This window comes from Lynx canadensis, chromosome E1, assembly GCF_007474595.2.
Source record: "Lynx canadensis isolate LIC74 chromosome E1, mLynCan4.pri.v2, whole genome shotgun sequence".
NCBI lineage: Eukaryota > Metazoa > Chordata > Mammalia > Carnivora > Felidae > Lynx > Lynx canadensis.
The window spans coordinates 57,363,633-57,384,570 of NC_044316.2; the positions used below are offsets into that span (position 1 = coordinate 57,363,633).

At 62.1% G+C, this 20,938-nt stretch overlaps 1 protein-coding gene across 4 annotated transcripts in view; it reads right to left on the reverse strand.

The window, feature by feature from the left end:
- Positions 1 to 2,192: 2,192 nt before the first annotated feature.
- Positions 2,193 to 20,938, reverse strand: part of CANT1 (calcium activated nucleotidase 1) — a 30,381-nt gene continuing 11,635 nt past the window's right edge. For 2 of the 4 annotated variants that reach the window (XM_030294554.2, XM_030294553.2), the window contains 6 exons: positions 19,848 to 20,051; positions 9,538 to 9,612; positions 8,378 to 8,569; positions 7,683 to 7,814; positions 6,241 to 6,499; positions 2,193 to 3,592 (listed from right to left, as the gene is read on the reverse strand). In XM_030294554.2, the coding sequence (XP_030150414.1) occupies positions 2,539 to 3,592; positions 6,241 to 6,499; positions 7,683 to 7,814; positions 8,378 to 8,569; positions 9,538 to 9,612; positions 19,848 to 20,051 (1,916 nt within the window). In that variant the 3' untranslated portion in view covers positions 2,193 to 2,538. Of the gene's footprint in view, positions 3,593 to 6,240; positions 6,500 to 7,682; positions 7,815 to 8,377; positions 8,570 to 9,537; positions 9,613 to 10,985; positions 11,114 to 16,730; positions 18,982 to 19,847; positions 20,052 to 20,938 lie in introns of those variants that run through there. The other 2 variants (XM_030294555.1, XM_030294556.1) reach the window with 2 other exon arrangements.

Genomic DNA, 20,938 nt, shown 5'->3' on the forward strand with positions numbered 1-20,938 from the left:
TCTGGGCGTTTGCAGTCAAGTCGATGCCGTCCTCAGCAGGGAACCTCTCTCCTTCTACGCCACAACCAGCTTTGGGCCCCAGCACCTGAGCACGGGTCCTGAGCAGCCCTCCCTGAGCTCGACAGGATCTGAGCCCCCAGCAGCAGGTGGAGTGGGTCCCCAAGGAGTGGCTCGACCAATCCCTGGAGTAGTGGGTGGCTCGTATCTGTGGGCTGCCGTATTCTGCGCATCGGTCGCCCCTCCCTCGGCCACCTGCAGCCTCTTGGGGAAGACGCGCGCCTGGTTTCAGATGCACGGTTGGCTAACACCAGGCGGGAGAGGCCTGCTGTGGCACTGTCGCCCTCCCTTAGGGCAGAAGGTTGAGCAACACCTCACTCCCCATTGGGGAAGAGGGTCTGGGCCACCTTGTCTGCAGAGGAGGCAGGGTTTGATCAGAGAGCCTGACCAAAGAGAGTCTCTGACCAAACAGGCCCTCATGCCATGGGGGTCAGGCAGGCTGCTCGGGGGGAGTCACTGCCCCTCCCCGGCCACAGTGGCCTGCTCTTCTGGCTCTCCAGGTGGCCTTGGTGGCAGGGAGGGTGGCTGTGCATGGTGACCTTGGCCTAGTCACCCAGGCCGATGCGATCTGACGTTTGCTCCCGAGCCCTCCCCTGGCGTCTTGTGACGCTGAGGCGGAACCGCCGTCTCCCCGAGGGCACTTGTGCCTGGCGGATATCTTCCAGCAAAGGGATCCGACATTTATTCTAGATTTGGACTGGCCCTCCCCACCCGTCATACTGGCCTTTGTCCTACCAACCCTGGGCCAACCGAATGGCGTGGTGCCTGGCCCCAGTGCACGCAGGTGCCGAGGCCCAAGGATCTAATGCGGGCAGCCCCGTGACTCACGAGTGTGGAAGGGCTCGGGGACAGCAGGGGCGGGAGACGGAAGAACCTGGGCCTGGAGGCATGCCAGCCAGTTCTGCCGGAACCACCCTGCTTCCAGATTCCTTACGAATCCGATCACGGGCTGCCACACAAGCCGATAACCGCCCTCCGGTCCTCGGGGCACGCGGTGCTCGAGGCCGGCAGGTGGTTCTCCCAGAGCCAGAGAAGAACACCGCTGTGGAAGCTGGTGGTCCCCGGGGCCACCTCTGGGACCCAGTGCTTACTTCCGCCAACCTTTCCTTCCCGTCGACCTCTACATGCGTTTGAGCCCGACACAGGAGCTGGTGCTAGTCAGCGCGCGGTAGAAACGAAACGCTAACGTTTGTAAAACGTCCAGGCACGGCCACCGACGTGGCCAAGACCGCGGGCCTGGCGCTGGGGACCCCTCGGGAAGGCGAAGCTGTGCCTGGGCCGGGTGGGAGGCTCTCTGTCTCTGCGGGGGCGGGGGCGCAGGGTGCGTCGGGCCTGCTGCCTTCCGGCCTGTCCCGCGTCTGACCCTCCCTCCCGTGGGCGCCTCCCCTTCCCGAGGCCGGAGCAGCCCAGATGCTGCCGTTCAGACCCTGGCCAAGAGCTGCGAGCACGCGGCCTGGGCTCGGCCAACCGCGTGTTTCCGGGGACCCTGGCCTGGAGCGCATATCACACAGCAGCAGGGACAGTTCAGAGTTCCTGCCCCGCTCTCGGCGGGGGGGGGGGGGGGTTGGGGGGGGTTGGGGAGGGTTGAGCACCCCGAGCCCAGGGTAAGTCCCCACGGGACCCCAGGCTCAGTCCCCTGCCCTCACTTAGACTGCGTGGGTGGCCCAGGGTCGCTCCAGCACGTCTTTCTGTCTCGCCCACCCCGTCGTGGGGGGTCCTTTATCGGGGCTCTGGCCCCTCGCTGACGTGCATGACGGTGGTTTCCAATTCCCAGGAGCCCGGCTGCGAGGAGAATCCGCGTCCGCATCCCTGTGCGCATGCGCGAGGGTTCGCGGAGGCACGGGGTCGCGGGGCGCCGCTCCTTCTCCCTGGGGTTACCGCCCCCCGCCCCATTTTCCATATGCCCCGGGCTCTCGTTTCTCCACAGCCCGCCGCCCTGCGCACCCTCTGCTTTCCATCACCTGCCGTCCCCACTGCGATGACGCCGGGGGTGTCTACTTGCCCCGCCCACCCCACCGCACGGGTCGCAGCTTCACGAGGACAGGGGCTGTGTCTGCTCATTCTGAGCCCCAGGACCCAGCACACCCGACGTCCGAGCGCAAGAACGGACGCGTGACTCTGGGCACCAACGCGGGAACTGGGCAATCAGTGCAATTTTAATGATCTCGGACGAGGGACGGCACAGGACCCGACCGGGAAAGGGAAAGGCCGGGTGGAAAGTCCAGCCGCTGCCCCTCCCAGGTCCTGCTGCTTCTCGACCTGGAAACCAGCCGGGCGGTGGGGGTGGAACTGGGACTTCTGTGCAGGGTGGTGAACGTTAGTTGAAACCTTCCAGTACTTTCTCTAAGCTCAGAGACATCAGTGAAAGCGCGAGGGCCCTCTGGTGGCCGGTGTGGCGGGTGGCTGCAGACAGGAGGCGGCCAGCAACGGCAAGCCTGGGGCGGACTGGGAGGCGCCTGGCCTCTCGGCGCTCGCTTGCGCCTAGTTCACGTCGGAGGAGTTGGTCAGGTAGAAGGGGCGGATGACCGCTTGGAAGCTGGTGAAGGACCCTTCCGGGCAGGGGAAGAGGGAGGCGCTCCTGGAGCTGTTGGTGCCCAGGGCGTCGGGGATCGAGGCCTTCTGTCCCAGGAAGTCGGTGACGTCCGCCACGAAGCGCCCCTCGCAGAGCATCAGAGCCTTGCTTTGGTAGCCGATGGTGGGATCCGAGTAGGTGGACTTGGAGAGGCCCAGGAGGGGGACCTCGTCCGCGGTGCACGAGAACTGGTAGTCCCAGCAGCTCTGGACGGTGGGAAGGTACAGGAGCGACCAGGAGACGAGCTTGTTCTGGAACAGGAAGCTGGGGTGCTGTGGGGTCTGGAAGGACCAGTTTGGAATGTACGGGTAGCCGGACGAGGCCTGGGAATCGCCCGAGATGTTGGCACTCCAGGTGGGCGAGGTATACAGCCGGGGCTGGTAGGCGTCGTCGCTGAGGTTCAGGCCTCTGTACTGGGCCAGCAGCCGGAAGGGCACGGTGTGGAACTCCAGCGCCTGCAGAGTCTTCTTCTGGAAGAGTGCCTCGTGACCCCGGTACAGGGACAGGTTAAACTGCAGCTCGAACAGGGTCTCGGGCAGCATCATGGGGAACCGGATCTCGTCCAGAAGGCCTTCCACCTCCCCGTGGGAGGGCTGCTTCTCCTGGCTCCACGCGTCCACGGCCATCAGCAGGGCCAGCTCGCTGCGCACGGCCAGGTCGCTCCTGGAGAGCAGGACTTGCAGCAGGGCCGTGGGGATGCTCGGCCAGGCCTCGGCCTGCGTCAGGGCCTCGAAGTTCCAGGCCAGGAACCGCACGCAGAGCTCCTCCAGCATGGGGTCCCGGGTGGCCAGTGCATAGGCATAGAGGTCCAGGGGCGTCTGGAAGGAGGCGTCCTCGGGGAGGAGGATGGCAAAGAGGCTCGCGCAGAAACTCTGCAGCCGCCAGGCCCCGTAGGCGGAGGCGAGCTTGTGGAAGCACTTCACAGACGTCAGGGAGACGTCCAACCTTCGGGAGTAGAAGTACCTGGGAAGGGGAGCGAGCGCTGACCAGCCTGGCACCCCTGCCCCTGCGGGACAACAGGGGGCCGGGTGTGTGCCGGGCCTGCCTCTCTGACATCACCATCTATCCCGTGTTTGCCACTGACCCACAGACACCCCCGGCGGTGCTGTTTCGAGAGGCGTTCAGTGCCCCATGGACTTATCTTTCGGGCCAACCCACAGTCCAATCTCACATCTGCTCAGATCTGACAAGCGGGCAGATCCCAGGATCGCCAAGCACGACGCTCCGCCCCTCACCTGCGACGGAGGCAGCACCAGCAGCCTCTGTGCTCTGCCTCCGCCGTCACGGTCATCACCCTCTGGTGTCCTGGGCACCAGGACCTGCTGGCCACCTCGGGCATCAGCACTACACTACCCCTTCCTTCCTGCCGTCACAGGCCGGGCCAGGGCCCTTTCGGTCCCTTGCTGGGTGCCTGTCAGTGCCCCTCTGTCCCCAGCACCCGTCTCCTGCCCCCATGACACGGGCATCACCCCTGGTTGCTCCCTGTCTGTTTCCCCTGCTGATGGGGAGCCCATGCCGGTGGCACCCAACCTATGATTGGTTCTGTGACTTGGGGCGCCACCAGGACCCACTGTGCTGGGTGAGAACAGGTGTGGAAGGGGTCTGCCTAGAAGGCAATGCTGGCTAGGCCTGCCATCCTCTCCCGGGATGGGGCGGGTGGGGTCCCTTGGGAGGAGACCCTGTGCCCAGTGACGGTGGCAGACGCGGGTCTTCCCCTCCTCGTCCCTTCCTGTACTCGCTACTCTCGAAGCCTAATGTGTGATTCCTGCTGGCGACAGGAACTCGCAGGGGGAAGAGGGCATCTTCCCGCTGGCCGGCCACCCACCAGCTGGGTATCTGCCCGAATCACTGAAGCCTCGCCCTGGGGCAGTGGCAGGGCACTGGGGCGCACACCTCCCGAGCACGGCCTCTTTGGTGGCAGGCCCCGCAGGTGCGCTGGCAAAAGGGGGGAGGGACTGTGGCTACCACCCCTCCCAATTCTCATTTCAGGCCGGAGTGGGAGGTTCCCAGGCCGCCGGTCACTGCCCACCTCAGCCTCAGGTGGGCCCCAGTGTGAGGAGGGGGGGGGTCCCAGTCGTCCCTCGGCCTGCCCCTGAGAGGCAGACTCGAACAAGGACGGGGAGCGTCGGTGACCCTCAGAAACCACGGGAACTGGTGAGGAGGCCCCGGGCATCAGGGGGCCCCAGGCAGAGGAATGGGGGGAGTCTCTGCCCTCGATGGGGATCAGGTCTCCTGAGGCCTTCCCGGGGCCGGACGGGGTCCGGAGGCCAGGGACATCCAGCTCACTGTAGCCTTTCTGCCTTTGGCGAGGGCACAGAGACAGAGACGGAGAGAAAAGGGAAAAGACAGAGAAGGGAAGAGACAGAGAGAGAAGGAAAGAGACAGGGGCATCACCACTGCTCCAGAATCCTGAGCTCTGACCAAGGGTGTGATTCCAGCTGGGCCTGGGAAGCTGGGGAAGGGTGCCTGCCTGGTTCTTGAACGGATCGTAGAGATGGTCCCACTGGGCGGGGGGCACAGGGCAGCAGTGGGGGGGGAAGGGCGCCTGCCTGGTTCTCATAGAGAGGGTCCCATTGCGGGGGGCGGTGCAGCACAGGGCAGCTGGAAAGAAACCGTTTCAATCTGTCTTAATTGCCAACATTTGTTGTTTTCTCTTCACTGTCGCTCGCAGCTACATAGAGCTTTAGGTCCGGAGAAAGAGAAGGAGCAGCTCTTTTTAAATACGTGCTTTCGGAGCACAAGCCCCCTGGGGGCCCCGGCAGGGCGGCCTGGCGGGAGGGTCGGCCCAGGACCCGGAGAGGTGGGCCCCTGGTGTCTCCGTGTCCCCAGCTGGGGCGCTGGCTCACGGGCGGGGGAGACTCCGAGGGGTCTGGGGTCACAAGCGCTCCACCTTCCACACGAGCAAGGTCAGAGCGAGACGGGGAGAAGGGTGAGTTCGGAACTACGTTTAAGTTTCTTGCAAATCTTGGGCCGTGACCTCACGTGACCTCAGAGACAGGTGTGTGTGCTCTGGACCACCTGACTCCTCCTCGAACACACGCACGACTGGGCCTCCACGGAGGCCGTGGCCCAGACCGGCGGCCTCTGCTGTGCGGGACCCCTTCCCAGCTCTGCCCCAGGCCCCTCCAGCGACCTCTCACCAAACCGGTCCGGGTCTTGGACCCGGTGGACTTGTGACCCACAGAGGGTTTGATGCCTCTTCTAACGGCGGCGACTGCTGGGAGATTTTTTTATACAGTGTTTTGTGAAAGTCGGTATTTGTGTGTGTGTGTGTGTGTGTGTGTGTGTGTGTGAGTGTAGAGTGCGCAACTGTGTGTGCGCACAAGAGTGTGCATGTGCACGCGAGAGGGTGGGACGCACACACCTGTGAGCCCGAGCGTGTGCAAGCACACGTGTGTCCACGTGAGGGTGTGGGCGTGCCTGTTTAAGACCATGCGGATATGTGGGGGCACACGTGGGTGTGAGTGTGTGTTGTGTCGTGCCCACGCACGTGCTTGCGGAAGCACCCGTGAGGTCGGTGCCGTAGCCCCTGAGGTTTGCCGCCGGAGGGAGGTGGGAGCGCCCTGGGGACCCTGCCCAGGCCCTGGTACCCCCGTCCCGAGGATGGTCACCTGATAAAGTCTCTGACGACAGGCAGGCACTCTGCGTCCACCTCCATGGTGACGGTGGGGCCAGGCTCCTTCCACAGGGCCTCGGCCTCGGGGTTGGTTGACAGGATCAGCCTGTGACCACACACGTCTAGGCCCTCCTCCTCGTCGTCCTTCACCCTCACCCTGATGGACAGGTCACAGCCCCTCTGGCTGTCAAAGATCCACTCGAGAGCCGCAGGGAGCTCATCCGACAGGTCAAGGGTGTGGGCACCGCGGGTTTCTAAAAGGGGCGGAGGGGAGCACACTGTTAGCAAGAAGGGCCAGGGGCCGTCACCCAAGAGCACTTCTGCCCCCTGGACTCGGCCTCCTCCTCGCCTTATCTACTCAGGAAGGCTCCGGGGGAGACAGGGGGTGCCGTCCCCTCTGTGGTGCAGAGCCTCCCCACCCCCGTGGGACACCCCAGTTAGCTCCTCTGCTCCCCCACATTCGGGCAGCACCTCCCCCCACGTCCAGCGCCCCTGCCCCCCCCCCCCTTTAAAATCCCAGCTGCTCAAGCAGTCACCCAGGTGGTGCCTTCTAAAACCCAGACCCTTTCCCTGGCTGCACCGTCTGAGGAGGGAGAGTCTTACAGAAACTCAGTTCAGAGCCATGGGGTCCCTAGCAGCCTCCTTCAGGGAACAGGGGCCTAGAGAAGCCACTTGAAGCCCCCCCCAGGTGGTGCCGGGGGTGATGCACCCCTGCCCCGACACCCCCAAAGCCTAACTGGGAACAAAAATCCCACCTGTTCTTTCTTTTTCACAAATGGGTCACAAGTCAGCCAGGCGGGTCCAGCCCCGCATTCCTCCACCCCCACGGTCACCACCCGCTCCCTGCCCGGCCCCCCGCGCCCACTCCCAGGGAGCCTTCCACGCGGTGGCTCTATCGCTGTGTAAATGCTCCGTCCCCAAGCCTGGGGGGGCTGCCCGGGTCCCCAGGCCCCGTGCGAAGCCCAGGAAGGAGAAGAAAGATAGGAATCGGGGACTGAAGAACGCGCAGCAGCCCGGAGAGGTCAGCCCGCGTGCTGGTGCAGGGGGAGGGGGAGGGGAGGCCAGAGGGGCGGGAGCCACGGTGGGGGGGGGGGGGCAGGGTTTAGGGCTTGCCGTCCAGGCACGCGGGCGCTCCTTCCGTGTCGCCGACGGAGGAGGAAGGAAAGTAAAAGGCTTCGAGACGCAAGCCTGCAGCACGCAGGTGTCCCGTGCAGGGGGCAGGCGGCTCTTGCCCAAGGACCCGGTTAAAGGGAGCATTTCTGAGCAGCCCGGCGAAGGGGGCGAAGGGCCGTGGGGAATGGGGGATCGCTTGGGGCGTGGTGCTGCTCTAGGGGCTCTCCCGCCCCCTCCCTCCGGGACAGGCCCGGCGGGGCAGGGAGGGGCAGGGCGTGCGGTGCAGGGGAGGGCGAGGGCGGGCGTGCGGCGCGCGGGCCTCACCGTTGGTGCAGATCACGCCGGCGTCCTGATTGTGCCTGCAGTTGCTCCTCAGCCAGCCCAGGGACTTGCACTCGGCCAGCGACGACTCTGTCCCCGTGCACTCCACCTCGTCCAGCATGATAGGGCCCGCGCCTGCAGGCACACAAGGGCGGGGCTGGGGGTGCTGGCGCCCTCCGCGGGGGGGGGGGGTGGGGGGGGGGGGGGGGGGGGGGGGGCGGGGCGTGGACAGGGCTGCAGCTCCCCTAGAACTGCCGACTGCAGAGGCCAGTTGCGTTTACTGCGGCGACGGGAGCCCCGGGCAGCCCTCCCGCTCCATGCCGGCGGCCCCTTGTCCCTCACGCTGCCCTGCGGGGTCTGTCCCCAGGTGTGACCTGGCGGCGATCCGAGTGCGGGTTCGGGGTTATTCCGGTGGCGCCACAAACTAGCCATCATCTCTACCCGACCCCCGCCTCTGGATAGTTGGATTGTTTCCCTTTCTTCAGAATCACGGGCCCTGCGTCAGTGGAAACGGTCCTGTGCACAGACGTGCCCCCCCCCCCCCCCGGATGGTTCAGGAAGGTATGGTTCCCGGGGCCTGAGGGACTGGCTGCCGGCAAGGCCAGTGTGAGTGCCCCTGGCCAGCTCGGGTGTTAGCACTGCTTTAAGTGTTGGCCAAAGCTGAGTGAGGAGGCCCGGCCCTTCTCCGGCAGGCCTACCTGGCCCGAAGGCGGCTCTGCCCAGAGCCTGGGTGGCGTTCTCAAAGCCCAGGGCCCGGCAGACGACGCTGGCATCCGTCAGGTCCCACAGGTTGTCACACACCGTCCCCCACTGGCCTCTGTAGAAGATCTCCACGCGGCCCTCATTGGTGCTGTCCCCGTCGGCCAGCCGCACGTCCCCATCTTTCACACCTACAGGGTCCCCAAGGGAACAGAAAGGTCAGCAGGGAGGAAGGCCCACCTCCCTCCCTATCCGGGGGCCCTGCCCCCCGAGGACCACTTGTCAGTTCCCCCCAGGGCGGGGTGCCTGCTGTGCAACGAACTTTAAAGCCCTCCATCCATCGTCGAGGGGTTCACCTATAGGGGAGGGGTAGAGGACATGCCCCCCCCCCCCAGGAGGTAAAACGCCTCTTATTTTTGAGGTCTGAGTCCTTCCTCTGTTGGTTGAGAAGGGGCAGGAGGGGCAGCTGGGACCCTAAAGCCTGAGAACGGGGGAGGCGGGACCCCGGGGGGGGCAGAATGGAGGAGGAGGGGCCTATGTGACCCCACCTGAGGGCGTCTGGGGCTCGGGGATGCTGCCTGTGCACTACAGCATGGACCCCTAGGAGGGTGGGGGGGGGGAGTCCAGGAATGGCAGGCCCAGGGACCCCCCCCAGAAACATTGGCAGGAAACGCCAGGTGCAGAGAGAAAGTGGGGCTGTTCTGGGACAGGGTCAGGCAGGAGCTGGATGCCATGTCAAAGGGTAGTTCTCAGTTGGGGGTGCAGCAGGCCTCCATGGGGTCACCAGGACAAGGAAGGGCCTCCTGAGAACACTTCTGAAGACAGGCATCCAGAGCTCTGAAGTCTGACTGGGTCCACGGGGCACTGATTCGTGACCCCACCCCCAACTCCCAGCATTCGGCCTGTGTGATGGGCTCCCGGTGCTCAGTCCCTCCGGGTCCCACTGGATGAAACGGAGAATCCCTTGGTGTCCCCCCAGAACCTATAAGCCACCGTCACTGGGGCTCACCAGGGCTCCAGGCAGGAGAGAACCCGGGCTGACCCCGGTGACCCAGGCAGAACATTGCCTAGATTTTCCGCAAGGAGGGGTCAGCCCCACAGAAGGCGGAGCAGCGGGCCCTCAGATGGCCGCTTTGGGCATTCCTGGGGCTCAGCTCACCTTGGGTCCCTGCAACCAGCAGCCACATCCAGAGGAGTGGTGGGAGGGCCATGGCTCTCCTGGGAGGCCCCCGTCCTGCGGTGGAAGGAAGTGGAAGAGTCAGACGGCAGAGCTGGGCAGCCCTTGGGACCAGGATCCTTCAGACCCTACGTGTGGTGTCCCTGCTCTCAGCTGTGAGTGTGACGGGTGCCCCCCCCCCCCCCAGCGGGAGCCCCTCCCCCGAGGGGTGGTCCTCGGCACGTAAGGAGGGAGTGAGACTTGCCCAGACGAAGGGTGGGGGGAACTGGCGGAGGTCTCTAAGCAGCAGGACAGCGGGCACTAAAGCCCATCTCCGAAAACCAGGCCCTGGGCAAGGCTGTAGAGGGTGCAGGGCCCAGATCCCCAGAGGCCTGGTGGGCCCTGCTGAAGGTAGGGCTTTACTTTTGGCAGCTGGACTCCTGTGGGCGTGGCCTGAGAGCTCTCTGTGGGCCCCAAAGGGAGGGGACACGCCGGGAGGTCCTCAGAAATCCAGGCAGGAGCGACAGACAGGGCCAGAGACAGTGGCTGGGAGGGGGAGTCAGGGCTGAGGCCTGGGACTGGCTGCAGCCGGGTGGGGGTGGGGGTGGGGGTGGGGGTGCGGACGAGACGGGGGCCGGGGGAGCAGGCTGGGGGCGAGATGCTGAGCGGTGGACCTGGTGCTGCCTCCTCTGAGGTTAGTGTCCCCAAGACACAGGCGCGGAGAGGCTCGGGCCACCGAGACTACACAGCCAGCCTGGGGGGCGCAGCTCTTCCAACGTCCGCCTGGAGTCCTTGCTTCTCTGCAATTCTTGGGGCTCGGTTTTCGCCTTAATCCCAGCCTCTGCCCCTCACCTCCCTCTGCCCGCCAGGCCCCGGCTGTGGGGGAACCAGTCATCGTCTCCCTGGCTCGGTGACAATCCCGTGGCCCCACGCCACTCCCGGGCCCAGCAAGTGGGCAACGAGGCCGCCATTGTGGGCGCCCCTACGAGTTCAGGGCTGGTGACCCTGAGGCAGCACCCCAGTTGTGCATTAACAGTGGCCGATCAAGCACCTGGTACGTGGTATGCAAATATGGCTGTCCTTGGGGTGGTCATGGCCACCTGCTGTAGCCTGGCTCCCTCACATGGGAAATTGGGATTAGGCTGCCTGACTTTTGCAAATTAGAAAAAAGATACTCTTTCTTGGGATAGGTATAGGCCTGGGCTGGAATACACCAACTGGTGAGAGGGCACTGGGCTGAATTCCAAGCCTGTTTGCCCTTTGTCCTTGTGCAGTGAACCACTTGGACAACTGTACATAGAGACCCTGTGGATCTGGGAGCGGCAATGATGGTTTCTGGGCTGAGGGAGAGCACCAGATCCCAGCTGAGTACACACAAGGAGACTGTATCCACCAGATTACATTGGGCAGTGAGAGGGATACCCACCTGAGAACAAGAGGCATGAGCTTACCTGAGGCCACTACTGATGGCTGCCCTGGATCGTCTTGCCTACCTGCTGCGGGATCCCCTCTTCAACCCAGAAAACCCCGTGTGAAGCGGGGCATGCTGGTCCCAGGAAACGCCACAGAAAACAGTGGAGTTTCGATTTCTAGAAACCACCTGACCTGGGTCTCTTCTGGGACTGGCTGCCGGCCCAAGGCTCCCTGGTCCCCTCCCTCCTCTCAGCTCTGGCTGCAGATGTTGGACCTCACGGGGGCAGTCTAACTGAGTTGATAACCGGAGCGAGGGGAGCGAGGCGGCCTGCCCGCCGCGGCAGCTAGGCTTGATTGTAAACAACCTTCCAAGCTGGACTGGCCCCAAGGGCTGGCGCTGGGGGAGGGCGGCGGCGGTGGGGGGGGGAGGGAGTGGGGGAGGGGGAGGGGGAGCCGGGAAGAAGAGCAGGGGGTGGGAACAGACAGGCTGGGGCCGCACCTGCCAGTGTGGCCTGGGCTCGCGCTGAACGCTCCGGGCCGTATCCTGGGTCTGGCACGTGGCCGGCAGGGTGGCCACCGCCGGGACGGCCGCTCACCGGGCGTCACCCCGCGCTGAGAGTGCGGCAAGCCTGACCTCACTGAGAGGCCCTCCGCGAGGCTGCACGGAGTCATCCCCGGACAGGCGAGGGGGGCTCGGAGACGCGAGACAGCACGGCCAAGTACGCAGCCAGCAAGTGACCCCCAGGGGGCACACCACCCACCCCCGATAAGGGCTGTTCTCCCAGCCTCTCAGCCCTGCAGGGCGGGTGTAAATTGCGGAGCCCCCTCCCCCCCAGCCGTCTCTTCCCCCCTCCCCCCCCCCAACAGAAAGCAGCACTGCATTTTTCCCTCGGGAAGTCACCGGCTCCCACTCCCAGGCTGTCTGGGGGCCCAGGCTCCCCCGGAGTCTGACCCAGACCTGGCAGCTCAGGGCCCTGCAGGCCCCTTGCCACAGGGATGGTGTCGGAGAGAGGCCATGAGGGCGGCCGGCCCAGTGGGGGTCGGCTTCGGCCTCAGGGAGGGTCCCTGTAAGGTGCGTGTGCCCGGGGGCTGTGGATGCCCCGGGGAGAGCCCATCTGGGGGGGGGGGGTGTGTGTGGAGCTGAGACCTGGAGGCGGTAGGTCCCGAGTCTGTGGTCCAAGCCCCTGGGTCCAGCTGCCAAGGTCAAGCCCTGGGATTCGCGGTTAAATGAGGCAACGAACGCCCTCTTTTGTTTTTGTCACCTGCATGCCACGGTTCTGGATGATTTGTCCCTTGGAATGTCCCCAGGTCTCCCCAGCCTAGTGGCTCGCAGCCTGGTCTGCACATGACAGTCACCCGGGAGCTTTACAAACTCCTGGTGTGCAGGCCCACTCCGTCACGATCTCCGGGGTGGGGACAGGCATCGGCAACGTAAAGCCCTCCAGGTGGCTGCCGTGGCGGCCAGGGCTGAGACACACGGGTTCCCTGGCACTGCGATCCCAGGAAGGCGCGCCGAGGTCAAGCCCTGAATGGCTGTTTGCCCACGAGGTGAGGTTTCAGGGAGCTGCGTGGCTCCTCCAGCTCCCTCCAGGGAAACCAGATATCCAGGGGGAGAAGCATCTGGAAACAGCGCTGGCAGGAGAGACCGTGGTGAGTTTTAAAATCCCATCCAGACGAAGGAGCTTCAGCTTCGTTGGTGCAGAACCCCCAGGACCCCCCCTTCTCAGTCTCCACGATTTTTGCCCACACAAGCCGCCCGTCAGGAAGAGAGTACGAAGGAAGTCCTTTGGGAGGTGGTGGTGGCGTTACCCTTAAACATAAAACTGCCAGCTATCTTACCAGCAAAAACCAGTTTGTTGACGAAGAGCTAAGAGTTGCTACCCGGAGCAAAGCCGCCGGCAACTCCACCGGGCAAGGAAGAAGGGGCTCAGTTTTAGAGGAAAGGGAGGGGCTGTTATAAACAGAAAGGCCCCTGGGGGAAACTGGGAGGTGGCGTAAGGTGGCTTCCCAGTGGCTGAGCTGGCGCGGGGAGGAAGAAACCCTCCTTCCTCCAGGTTGGGACAGTGACGCGGTCTCTTCCTGCTGGGTCTGCGGTGGTCAACCGGGGCTGGGGGTGAGAGCCCCCCCCGCCCGCCGCCCCCCTCCATTCTCACCGGGGTTTCCTTGGCCTCATTTTCATGGTGGCGCGGTTTCCCACTCAAGTTGCTGAATCTTTAGCCCCACGGTCCTGGAAAGTCCTTCGTGTTCGGGCAAGGAAGGTGTGAGCCCAAGGCCTCTGCATGGAATCCGGGTGCGGGGTGTGGACTCCCCCGGGGCCCTCCAGGCGGAACCGAGCTTGAGAGGGCCTGGTCCGGTGAGGAGGGACTCCGTGCCGGTAGGACGGAAAGTCCCGGGCACCGCAGACGACGGTCCGGCTGCTGTCACCAGGAAGCCACTGCCAACACGGCAGGGAGAGGCCTGGGGGTTTTCGGAGGCGAGGACCCTTGGCCGGCTCACAGGGTATTCTTTCCTGCGTCTCCCCCACCTGCACGCCGAGCGCAGGAACTGGCCCCAGAGGCTCCTGCTGGGGTCTACCATAGACCTTTCGCACGGGCCTCGGCCCACTTGCTACCCAAACCCCCGTGGCTGGTATCTGCAAAGGGGGTTCCCTTTGCAGATGAGAAAACAGAGGCGAGAGAGGCAAAATGTGCCCGTCTGTGCAGCAAGAAGGGAAGGAGCTGGGATTCAAACCCCCACTTTTTCTTTTTAAAAAAATTGGCTCAGGACGCCTTGATGGTTCAGCCGGCTGCGCGTCCAACTCCTGATTTCAGCTCAGGTCACGATCCCGGGGTCATGGGATCGAGTCCTACGTGCGGCTCCACGCTGAGCGTGGACCCTGCTTAAGAGTCGGTCTCTCGCCCTCTGCCCCTCCCCCCTGCTCTCTTGAGATATGATTTACATACGTTAAAATGCACTCATTAAAATGCATTAATGAGTTTTGACAGGGGTGTGCAAATGGCAACCATGACCATAATCTACAGAACATTGTCATCATCCTCAAACGTTCCTCATGCCCCTCTGCGGTCGGTCCCCTCCGCCAGCCCCCATCCCTGGCAACTACCGATGTGTTTCGCGTGTCCTAGAGTTTCATAGAAACAGAAACGTACAACGTGTGATGTTCTGCATCTGGCCGCCTTTACTTAGCACGAGGCTTTTGAGACTCATTCGTGCCACACGCGAATACCAGCTCTCGGCTGACTTTTTTCCTGAGTAGTCGTGCCCCACGGGGACAGACTACAACTTGCGTAAGCGTTTACGTGCACCGATGGACATTTGGGTCATTCCCAGGTTTTAACTACTACACAGGGTTTCCAGTTGTTCACGTCAGCTACACAGAAACAAGTGAATTTCTGTACGTGTGCCATCTGTCCTTCAGCTCCGCTAAGCTCAACTCTTCAGTTTTGGTAGCTGTTTTCTGAAGGCTTCTTACGCTTTCCCGCCCCGTTGATCTTGTCTCTGGCAAATAAAGATAATTTTACTCTCTTTTACTTTCTTTCCCTTGCCCAGTTGCACGCTCTGGGACACCCCATTGGATGATTGTGAATAAAAGTGAGGAAACCAAGGTCAGTTTCCCGCGTCTGATCACTGCGCTTACGCTCGTGAAAACGGGAAGCTGTTAACACCGGAGAGGGCTGCGCGAAGGCACCGTGCTAGTTTTGCAACTTCTGTGCGAGTTTTGGTTTAAAATGGCTGCAACATAAGAAATTAGGTTGTTGGGGGGACATTCTTACCTCGTTCCCAGCCTTAGCGGGGGGGGGAAGACCTTCAGTCTTTCAGCACAAAGTATGATGCTCGCTGTAGGTTTACGGCAAGTGCCCTTTATCAAGTGATGAGCGACGTTCCTCTTATGCCTGGTTTGCTAAGAGTTTTGTTCGTTTTAAAATCGTGAACAGGTGTTGAATTTTGTCCAAACCTTTTTCTGTGTCTTTTGAGACAATTGTAGGATTTTTCCTTTTGACTCTGGCAACGTGGTGGATTATGTTACGTTTTGACTATTCGACCCACCTTGCCTTCCTGGAATAAAACACACGCTCTCGTGAATTACTCCCGCTTTGATATACAGCTGGATTCAACTGGCTAGATTTTCATCAAAGACTTCTGCGTCTTTGTTCATGAGGGATGCTGGTCTGTATCTGTCGTTTCCTGTAAAAGATGTGTCTGGTTTTGGTATCAGGATAGTGGAGCCCTCAGAAAATCAGTCAGGACGTGTTCTCGATTTCCCAAATCATGGAAGGTTTTGTGTTGGCTTGGTATTGTTTCTTCCTTAAATCTTTGGGGCAATTCACCAGTAAGACCGCGTGGCCTTGGAATTTTCTTGGCGTGAAGGCTTTTGAGTCGCATCTTTTACACAATTTTATTAAGGTATGATTTACCTTGAAACTCACCAATTTAAAGTGCATAGGACAGGACTCACGCTTGGGAAGAGATTAACCTCACTTGTTTTCACTCCGTTCCGAGACGGTGCTTGGGAGCTCTCCTTTTGCTGATGAATTATACCCTGAACACAGAGAGCAGCCAGCAGGCCACAGTCACCACGCGTGTGAGGAGGGTGTGAGCCCAGACCCCGCGGTATCTGGAAGCTTCTCAAAGAGGTGACTCCTTGTCCGGTTCCGTCTCAGGCCGACGCCCTCCGGCTTCCCCCTCGTGGCCCTCCTGGAGCCGTTCTCCGGAGGACTGCCAAGGACACCGGGTCCTCCCTGTGGCTCAGTCCGCGGACCCTCTGCGGCCCTTCTTCCCTGACCTCCCTGCGGTATCTGATGGTCAGGCTCCCAGTAGGAAACAGATGGCTCCAAACGGGGGTCACCGACGGAGGCTTTAAGGAAGGCACGACCTGCGAGGTGTGAGTGAGCGGGGGTAGGGACATCACGAGGGGTAGAGTGGTTCCTGGAGTGTGGACCACTCTCAGGCTAGAAGGGCCGAGGGCAGGGAGCAGTCACTGGGGCTGAGAGGGCAGGGGGGACCCTTCTCGCGAGATCGTGCCGGAGGCGACCCCGCTGGAGGGAACTGAGGACCTCCGGCTCATCCTCCTCCCTCCGCGGGGACCCCCCAGGTCAGTCTCTGGGGACGCAGAGCAGGGCGGGGAGGGGGAAGGGCAAGGGAGGGTCTGAAGAGAGCAAAGGACCTGTGAGCACGCCCTCTGGGTCCTACGCCAGCTCAGGCCCGTCTTCTCCAACAGCCCTTCCCCATCCGCTGCTCCTGGGTGCTCCTGAGGGTTCGCACCCCGGGGAACGGGCTCATCCCCGCGGCTCCACAGACACGCCAAGGGCACCCTGATCGGCCTAACCTCTCTGCCGGGACCCTCCTCATCACCCCATCACGCGGCGAGCGCATGCTAACTGGGCACCGGGGGCCGTCCACAGCAGCATCCTCCCTTTACAGACGAGGAACTCAAAGGACTGAGAAGTCAGACGTGCTGTCCCAGGCCACACAACTGGGAAGCGTCGGGGCCAGGACTGGAACCTGTGAGTGATTTCACAGCCCATGTCCTTCACCGCAATGACCAAACGGGCTCCTTCAGACACAGGAAAAGTTGGGACTGGATGATTCATTTTCCAGAAAAGTCTTTCCCTGGTCTGCGAAGGCGCCTGTCCCGCCAATTCCCATGGCCTGTCAGACGCCCCCGCCCCAGAAGAGGACAGAGCGCACCCCTGAGAGAGCCCGGCCTGTTTGTGAATCGCCACCCCTCTTACATTTCCTGCACGAGGCCCCTGGCCAACAGCCAACACAGAGCCGGAGACAGAGCATTCACAGTCCCCTCTAGCACTTTATTGTTTAGAAAACAATGGCTCCGGCAGGAAGGAACGCAATCCTGATGCTTTTACGGCAGCAAATACAGAAACAGAAAACGTCTAGCTTTAAAACGGTCCCAAATCCCTAACTGTGAAAACCCCCTTGGGGCACCTAGGCCTGAAGTGCCATCAGAAAGGTCTCGACTTAGTGACTGTCCCAAGTCCAACCTTCCTAATTTTGCTTCCGTTTCAAAAACTCACACGGCCTCCACGTCAGTGACGTTTATCAAGGACGTGGGTCAGGGAGCCCGGCCAGGCAAAGTCAGAAAACACTTGGCTGCTCCAGCCTACGTCCAGCAGGAATCGAGTTCCAGAGAAACGTGTCACGTACTTTTGCCAGATACCTCATAGTGGGAGCGGGAGCCTCCCTGGGTTCCTTCCTAGCAGCGGTATCAGAGTCTGTAAGCGGGAAAAGTCTGTGAGACAGGGGTCCTCAGTGACACCCGAGCCTAAAAGATGGCCCTTCCCAGACCATCAGGCATCCTACAACTCCCTGAGGGGTGAGGGAGCTTCAGGGGAAGGGCCCTCCTCGGCTCTGGTCCCGGCTGACCTGTCCTAAACCCTTTGCCTTTGCCGTGGAGCACGAAGAGGCCACAGGGACGCGGATAAGCAAGCGATTTGTGTGAAGTTCCCAGAGGAGAAGCTGCAAAGTTCCCCAGGGGAGGAGAAACAAAAGGTCAGGGGACAGAAGCCACAGGGCCAGGCTGGCCTCGTACATGACCTCTCTTGGAAAGAGCCCAGCACCCCTGACCCAGGGCAGGCCCGTAAAGGAAGGAAAAGATCGTCACTCGTGGAAGTCTTTAAAGGCAAGACAACTTCTGACAGTTGCTAATGTTCTGTCTTCATATCTTCTGACCGAGGACTTCTAAATGCTTAATCACTTGTCTTCCCACCTGTCAGAACTTAATTCCAGCCTCCTCCACTGCTGGGAATGAATTCGTTAACTATGGGACTTTGGTCTGTGTGATAAGATTTGGTGACTCCACTATGAGAAAGGAAATTGGTTTAATTAAAATGAGTTAATAATTAAAACCTCAGTACACATGCTGGCAAAGCGAGCGCCATAATTAAAACTTCCAAGTGTTGCCTGGCCACAGAAGCTTCCTGAAGGGAAAAACCGTGGAGTCAGCCACACGGAGCGGAGACTGCCTGATGTGAGGCCGAGGACAAACGAGCAAACTTGTGTCCTTTCCTGTGGGTTGTGGGTAGATGCGTCCCTGGAGGTCTGCCTTCGCCCACACAGCCCTGTGACACCCTGTAGTGTAGACAGATTCCTTTCCGGGCGCCTCGAGGAGTGGATTTGACGCACGAGGTTCACCAGGAAGGAAGAAAAGGGGGTGGCCTGGGAGTTCCCGACGGGCAGGTCCCACTTCAGACTCACTGTTTTGTTCCCACGGGGGGACAGTGCTGGATACACAGTAGGAGCTCAAGAAACATTTATTAAACGAAAGCACAAAGGGAAGGAGAGAAAGGGAGGTGGGCAGGAGGGAGGGCTGGTCCCGGATTAGGACGCCCGCAGGGACCAGCTCCCACCACCAGGTGGCAGTGCACAGAACAGGTGGCCGCAAGGGGGACTGTCCCGGCCCCTTTCCCGGCACTGCGCACTGCGGAACCCCCTCCTGCGGCTGCTCTGCTCGCACCCTGGGACTGACCCCCCTGTTCTGGGGCGCGGGCAGGGTCTCTGAACCAGGCACACACCTGAGCTCTGAAAAGGAAAAGACAAAAGCAAAACAAAACACCACGGAAAAGTGCCGTCTTCCGGTTTTTAGAAAACTTGAGTCCTGATGGCTGAACACCGTCCACCTCTCGGCCTTGCTGGTCTGAATTTTGTGAATTTAAATAAACTCTATTCCTTCATACTTCACGTTTCCGATCTTGGTCTCCGGCAGTAGGAAGCGGCCATCCAGTGTGAAGGCCAGGATGTAGGTGGCGACCCTGCCCGCGTCCTCCTCAGACTTGAGGGCCACGATGATCTGGTCGTCGGTGTCGGGGATGAACTTGAAGGAAGAGAAGCCGTGCGTGGGGACCACGGCGCCCACGTGGCCAACGGAGATGTCGCCGAAGTCCGGGCTGGCGCTCAGGAGCAGGTTGGCGCCCTTGTGCTCGTCGTCCTTCTCGCTGTACCGCTCGTGGCTGGCGCGGCGCGGCAGGAAGAACCACCGCTGCAGAGTGTCGCTCCAGCACGCCGATTCGTGAATGAGGTAGCCTGGGGACACACGACAGACCCCCCGGGGTCACCAGACCGCCCCGCCCGCGAGCAGGGTGCGGACGGGACCCTCCACCATGTGGTCGTGCGCCCGCGGCGCCTCCTTCCCCGCGCGGGCTTCCACGCTGCTGACAGTGCGTGGCGGGCGGGCCGCCAGGGAGCGTCACCACTCCGTCCTATCGAGACCTCCCTGCTTCCTGTGGCGCTCTCCGTCCGTCCTCGTCCTTGGTCACTCCGAGAGACAAAGACGGGAAAGCCAGACCGAGACCGCCCAGGCCTGGGGACCCGTGGCCAGGAGTTCTGTCTGCGTTTCTGCTCCCTTGCTGCTAACCGAGGAGCACGATGAGCGAGCGAGCCCGGGGGGAAGGGAGCGAGATAAGCCAGCACGATGGATTTGTGAGGAAGGGATCAGGGTTGGGGGAGACGCTCCCTCGAGGCTGAAAAGGAGGCAGCACACCCTCCTATCTGGGGGCGAAGCAACGTCCCCAGCGCCACGCCCCCCAAGCCTGGAGCTGCCTGGCCGCTCTGAACATCCCAACCCCCCCCCGCCCCGACACACACACACACACAAGCCGTGACACTCTCCCGGGAGGCGAGGGGAGAACCAGAACGCGGTCCACCTTGCTTCTACCTGGTCAGGGGCGGGGCCCGGGCCCCACCCTCAGGGAAGGGCCAGAAGAGCTGGCACAGGAGGGGCTGTGGTCTGAGACAGCAGGAGGCGCTCTGTCAGGGACAGTGAAGGGAGGGGGGGGGGGGCTGGGAACAGACCGCACAGGCAGAAATGCCCAACACCGCTGTGCCCAGAGAAAGCGCGCGCGCAGCGCACCGGCATCTGCCATGACCCCGGGCGGGGCCGGGTCCCTTACCTGGCGGCTGGATCCCCGCGGCGGCCCGCAGGGCATTGTAGCTGGACACCCAGTTCTCGTGGTCCACGCTGCCCCTGCAGCCCACCACCTTCACCCATTCCGGGTTTTCGTTCACCACTTCCCCCGTGCTGGTGGTCCACTCCTTGCCCAGGCCGCCCACATACAGATGCTCGTCCTTCACCGCCAGCCACTCGGCTTTGAAGCCTGGGGACAAGGAGACGAGGGGGCGCGCCTGAGATGACAGCCACCCCTCTGCTCCCTGGGTTTGCGGGGGGTCCGGCAGCCTTGGGCATCAGAGGGCACCCATGCTGGACCTCACACGAGGCGATGACAAGACAGCGGGGAACAGTCTGGCTCAGGGCGCCATTCCCAGAGGGCCAGCAGTGGGGCACCGGCCCTCTGCCTGCTATTCTCCCTGTCCTCTGTCCCCAAGACCCGTCACCTTCTCTTTGGCCACTGGATCTAGGGACCCTCTGCTGGGACAGCCTGTCCTAAACTGATTCCAATGGCTCCTGCCGCTGGTGCCTCGCCTGCTCCCCAACTCCCAACGGCCCAGCAGCCACTGGTCAGTCTCCTCTGATCCCTGAACTGTTTCTCAAGCTGTGTGCCCCAACCTCGGGATCACCCCCGACCCCGGGCAAGTGGGAGCACCTGGAGAGGTTACTGTAGCAGAGAGCGGTCTCTGTCTCTGCAACCGTGCCTGGCGCCCGTCGAGCGGACGTGAAGCCCCAGTGGCCAGAGCTACGAGGGGTGGTGGGGGCTCCTAGTCGGCTCTGATCAGCGTGTTTACTTCTCGGCAGGTTTACTTACTGTGAGCCCAGCTGAAGGCTGCAGGGCGCTCAGGCTGTGTGGGAAAGCCGTTCCCCGCACCCCCTGTTCTAAACTGTGCCCGCTTTCCCACACGTTCTGCCGGCTTCTGGCCGGCCCCAAGGACCTAGAGCTGTGGCCTCCAGCATGTTTCTCTGCAGGTGGCTCTGGAGGGACCCGCTGAGTACCTTGTGGTCTCAGGGACCTCATCAACCCCCCGGGGTCACTTTCAGATAAGGCCCTCTCCATTGACCAGTCTTTTGTCCCTTCCGATGACCTGACCA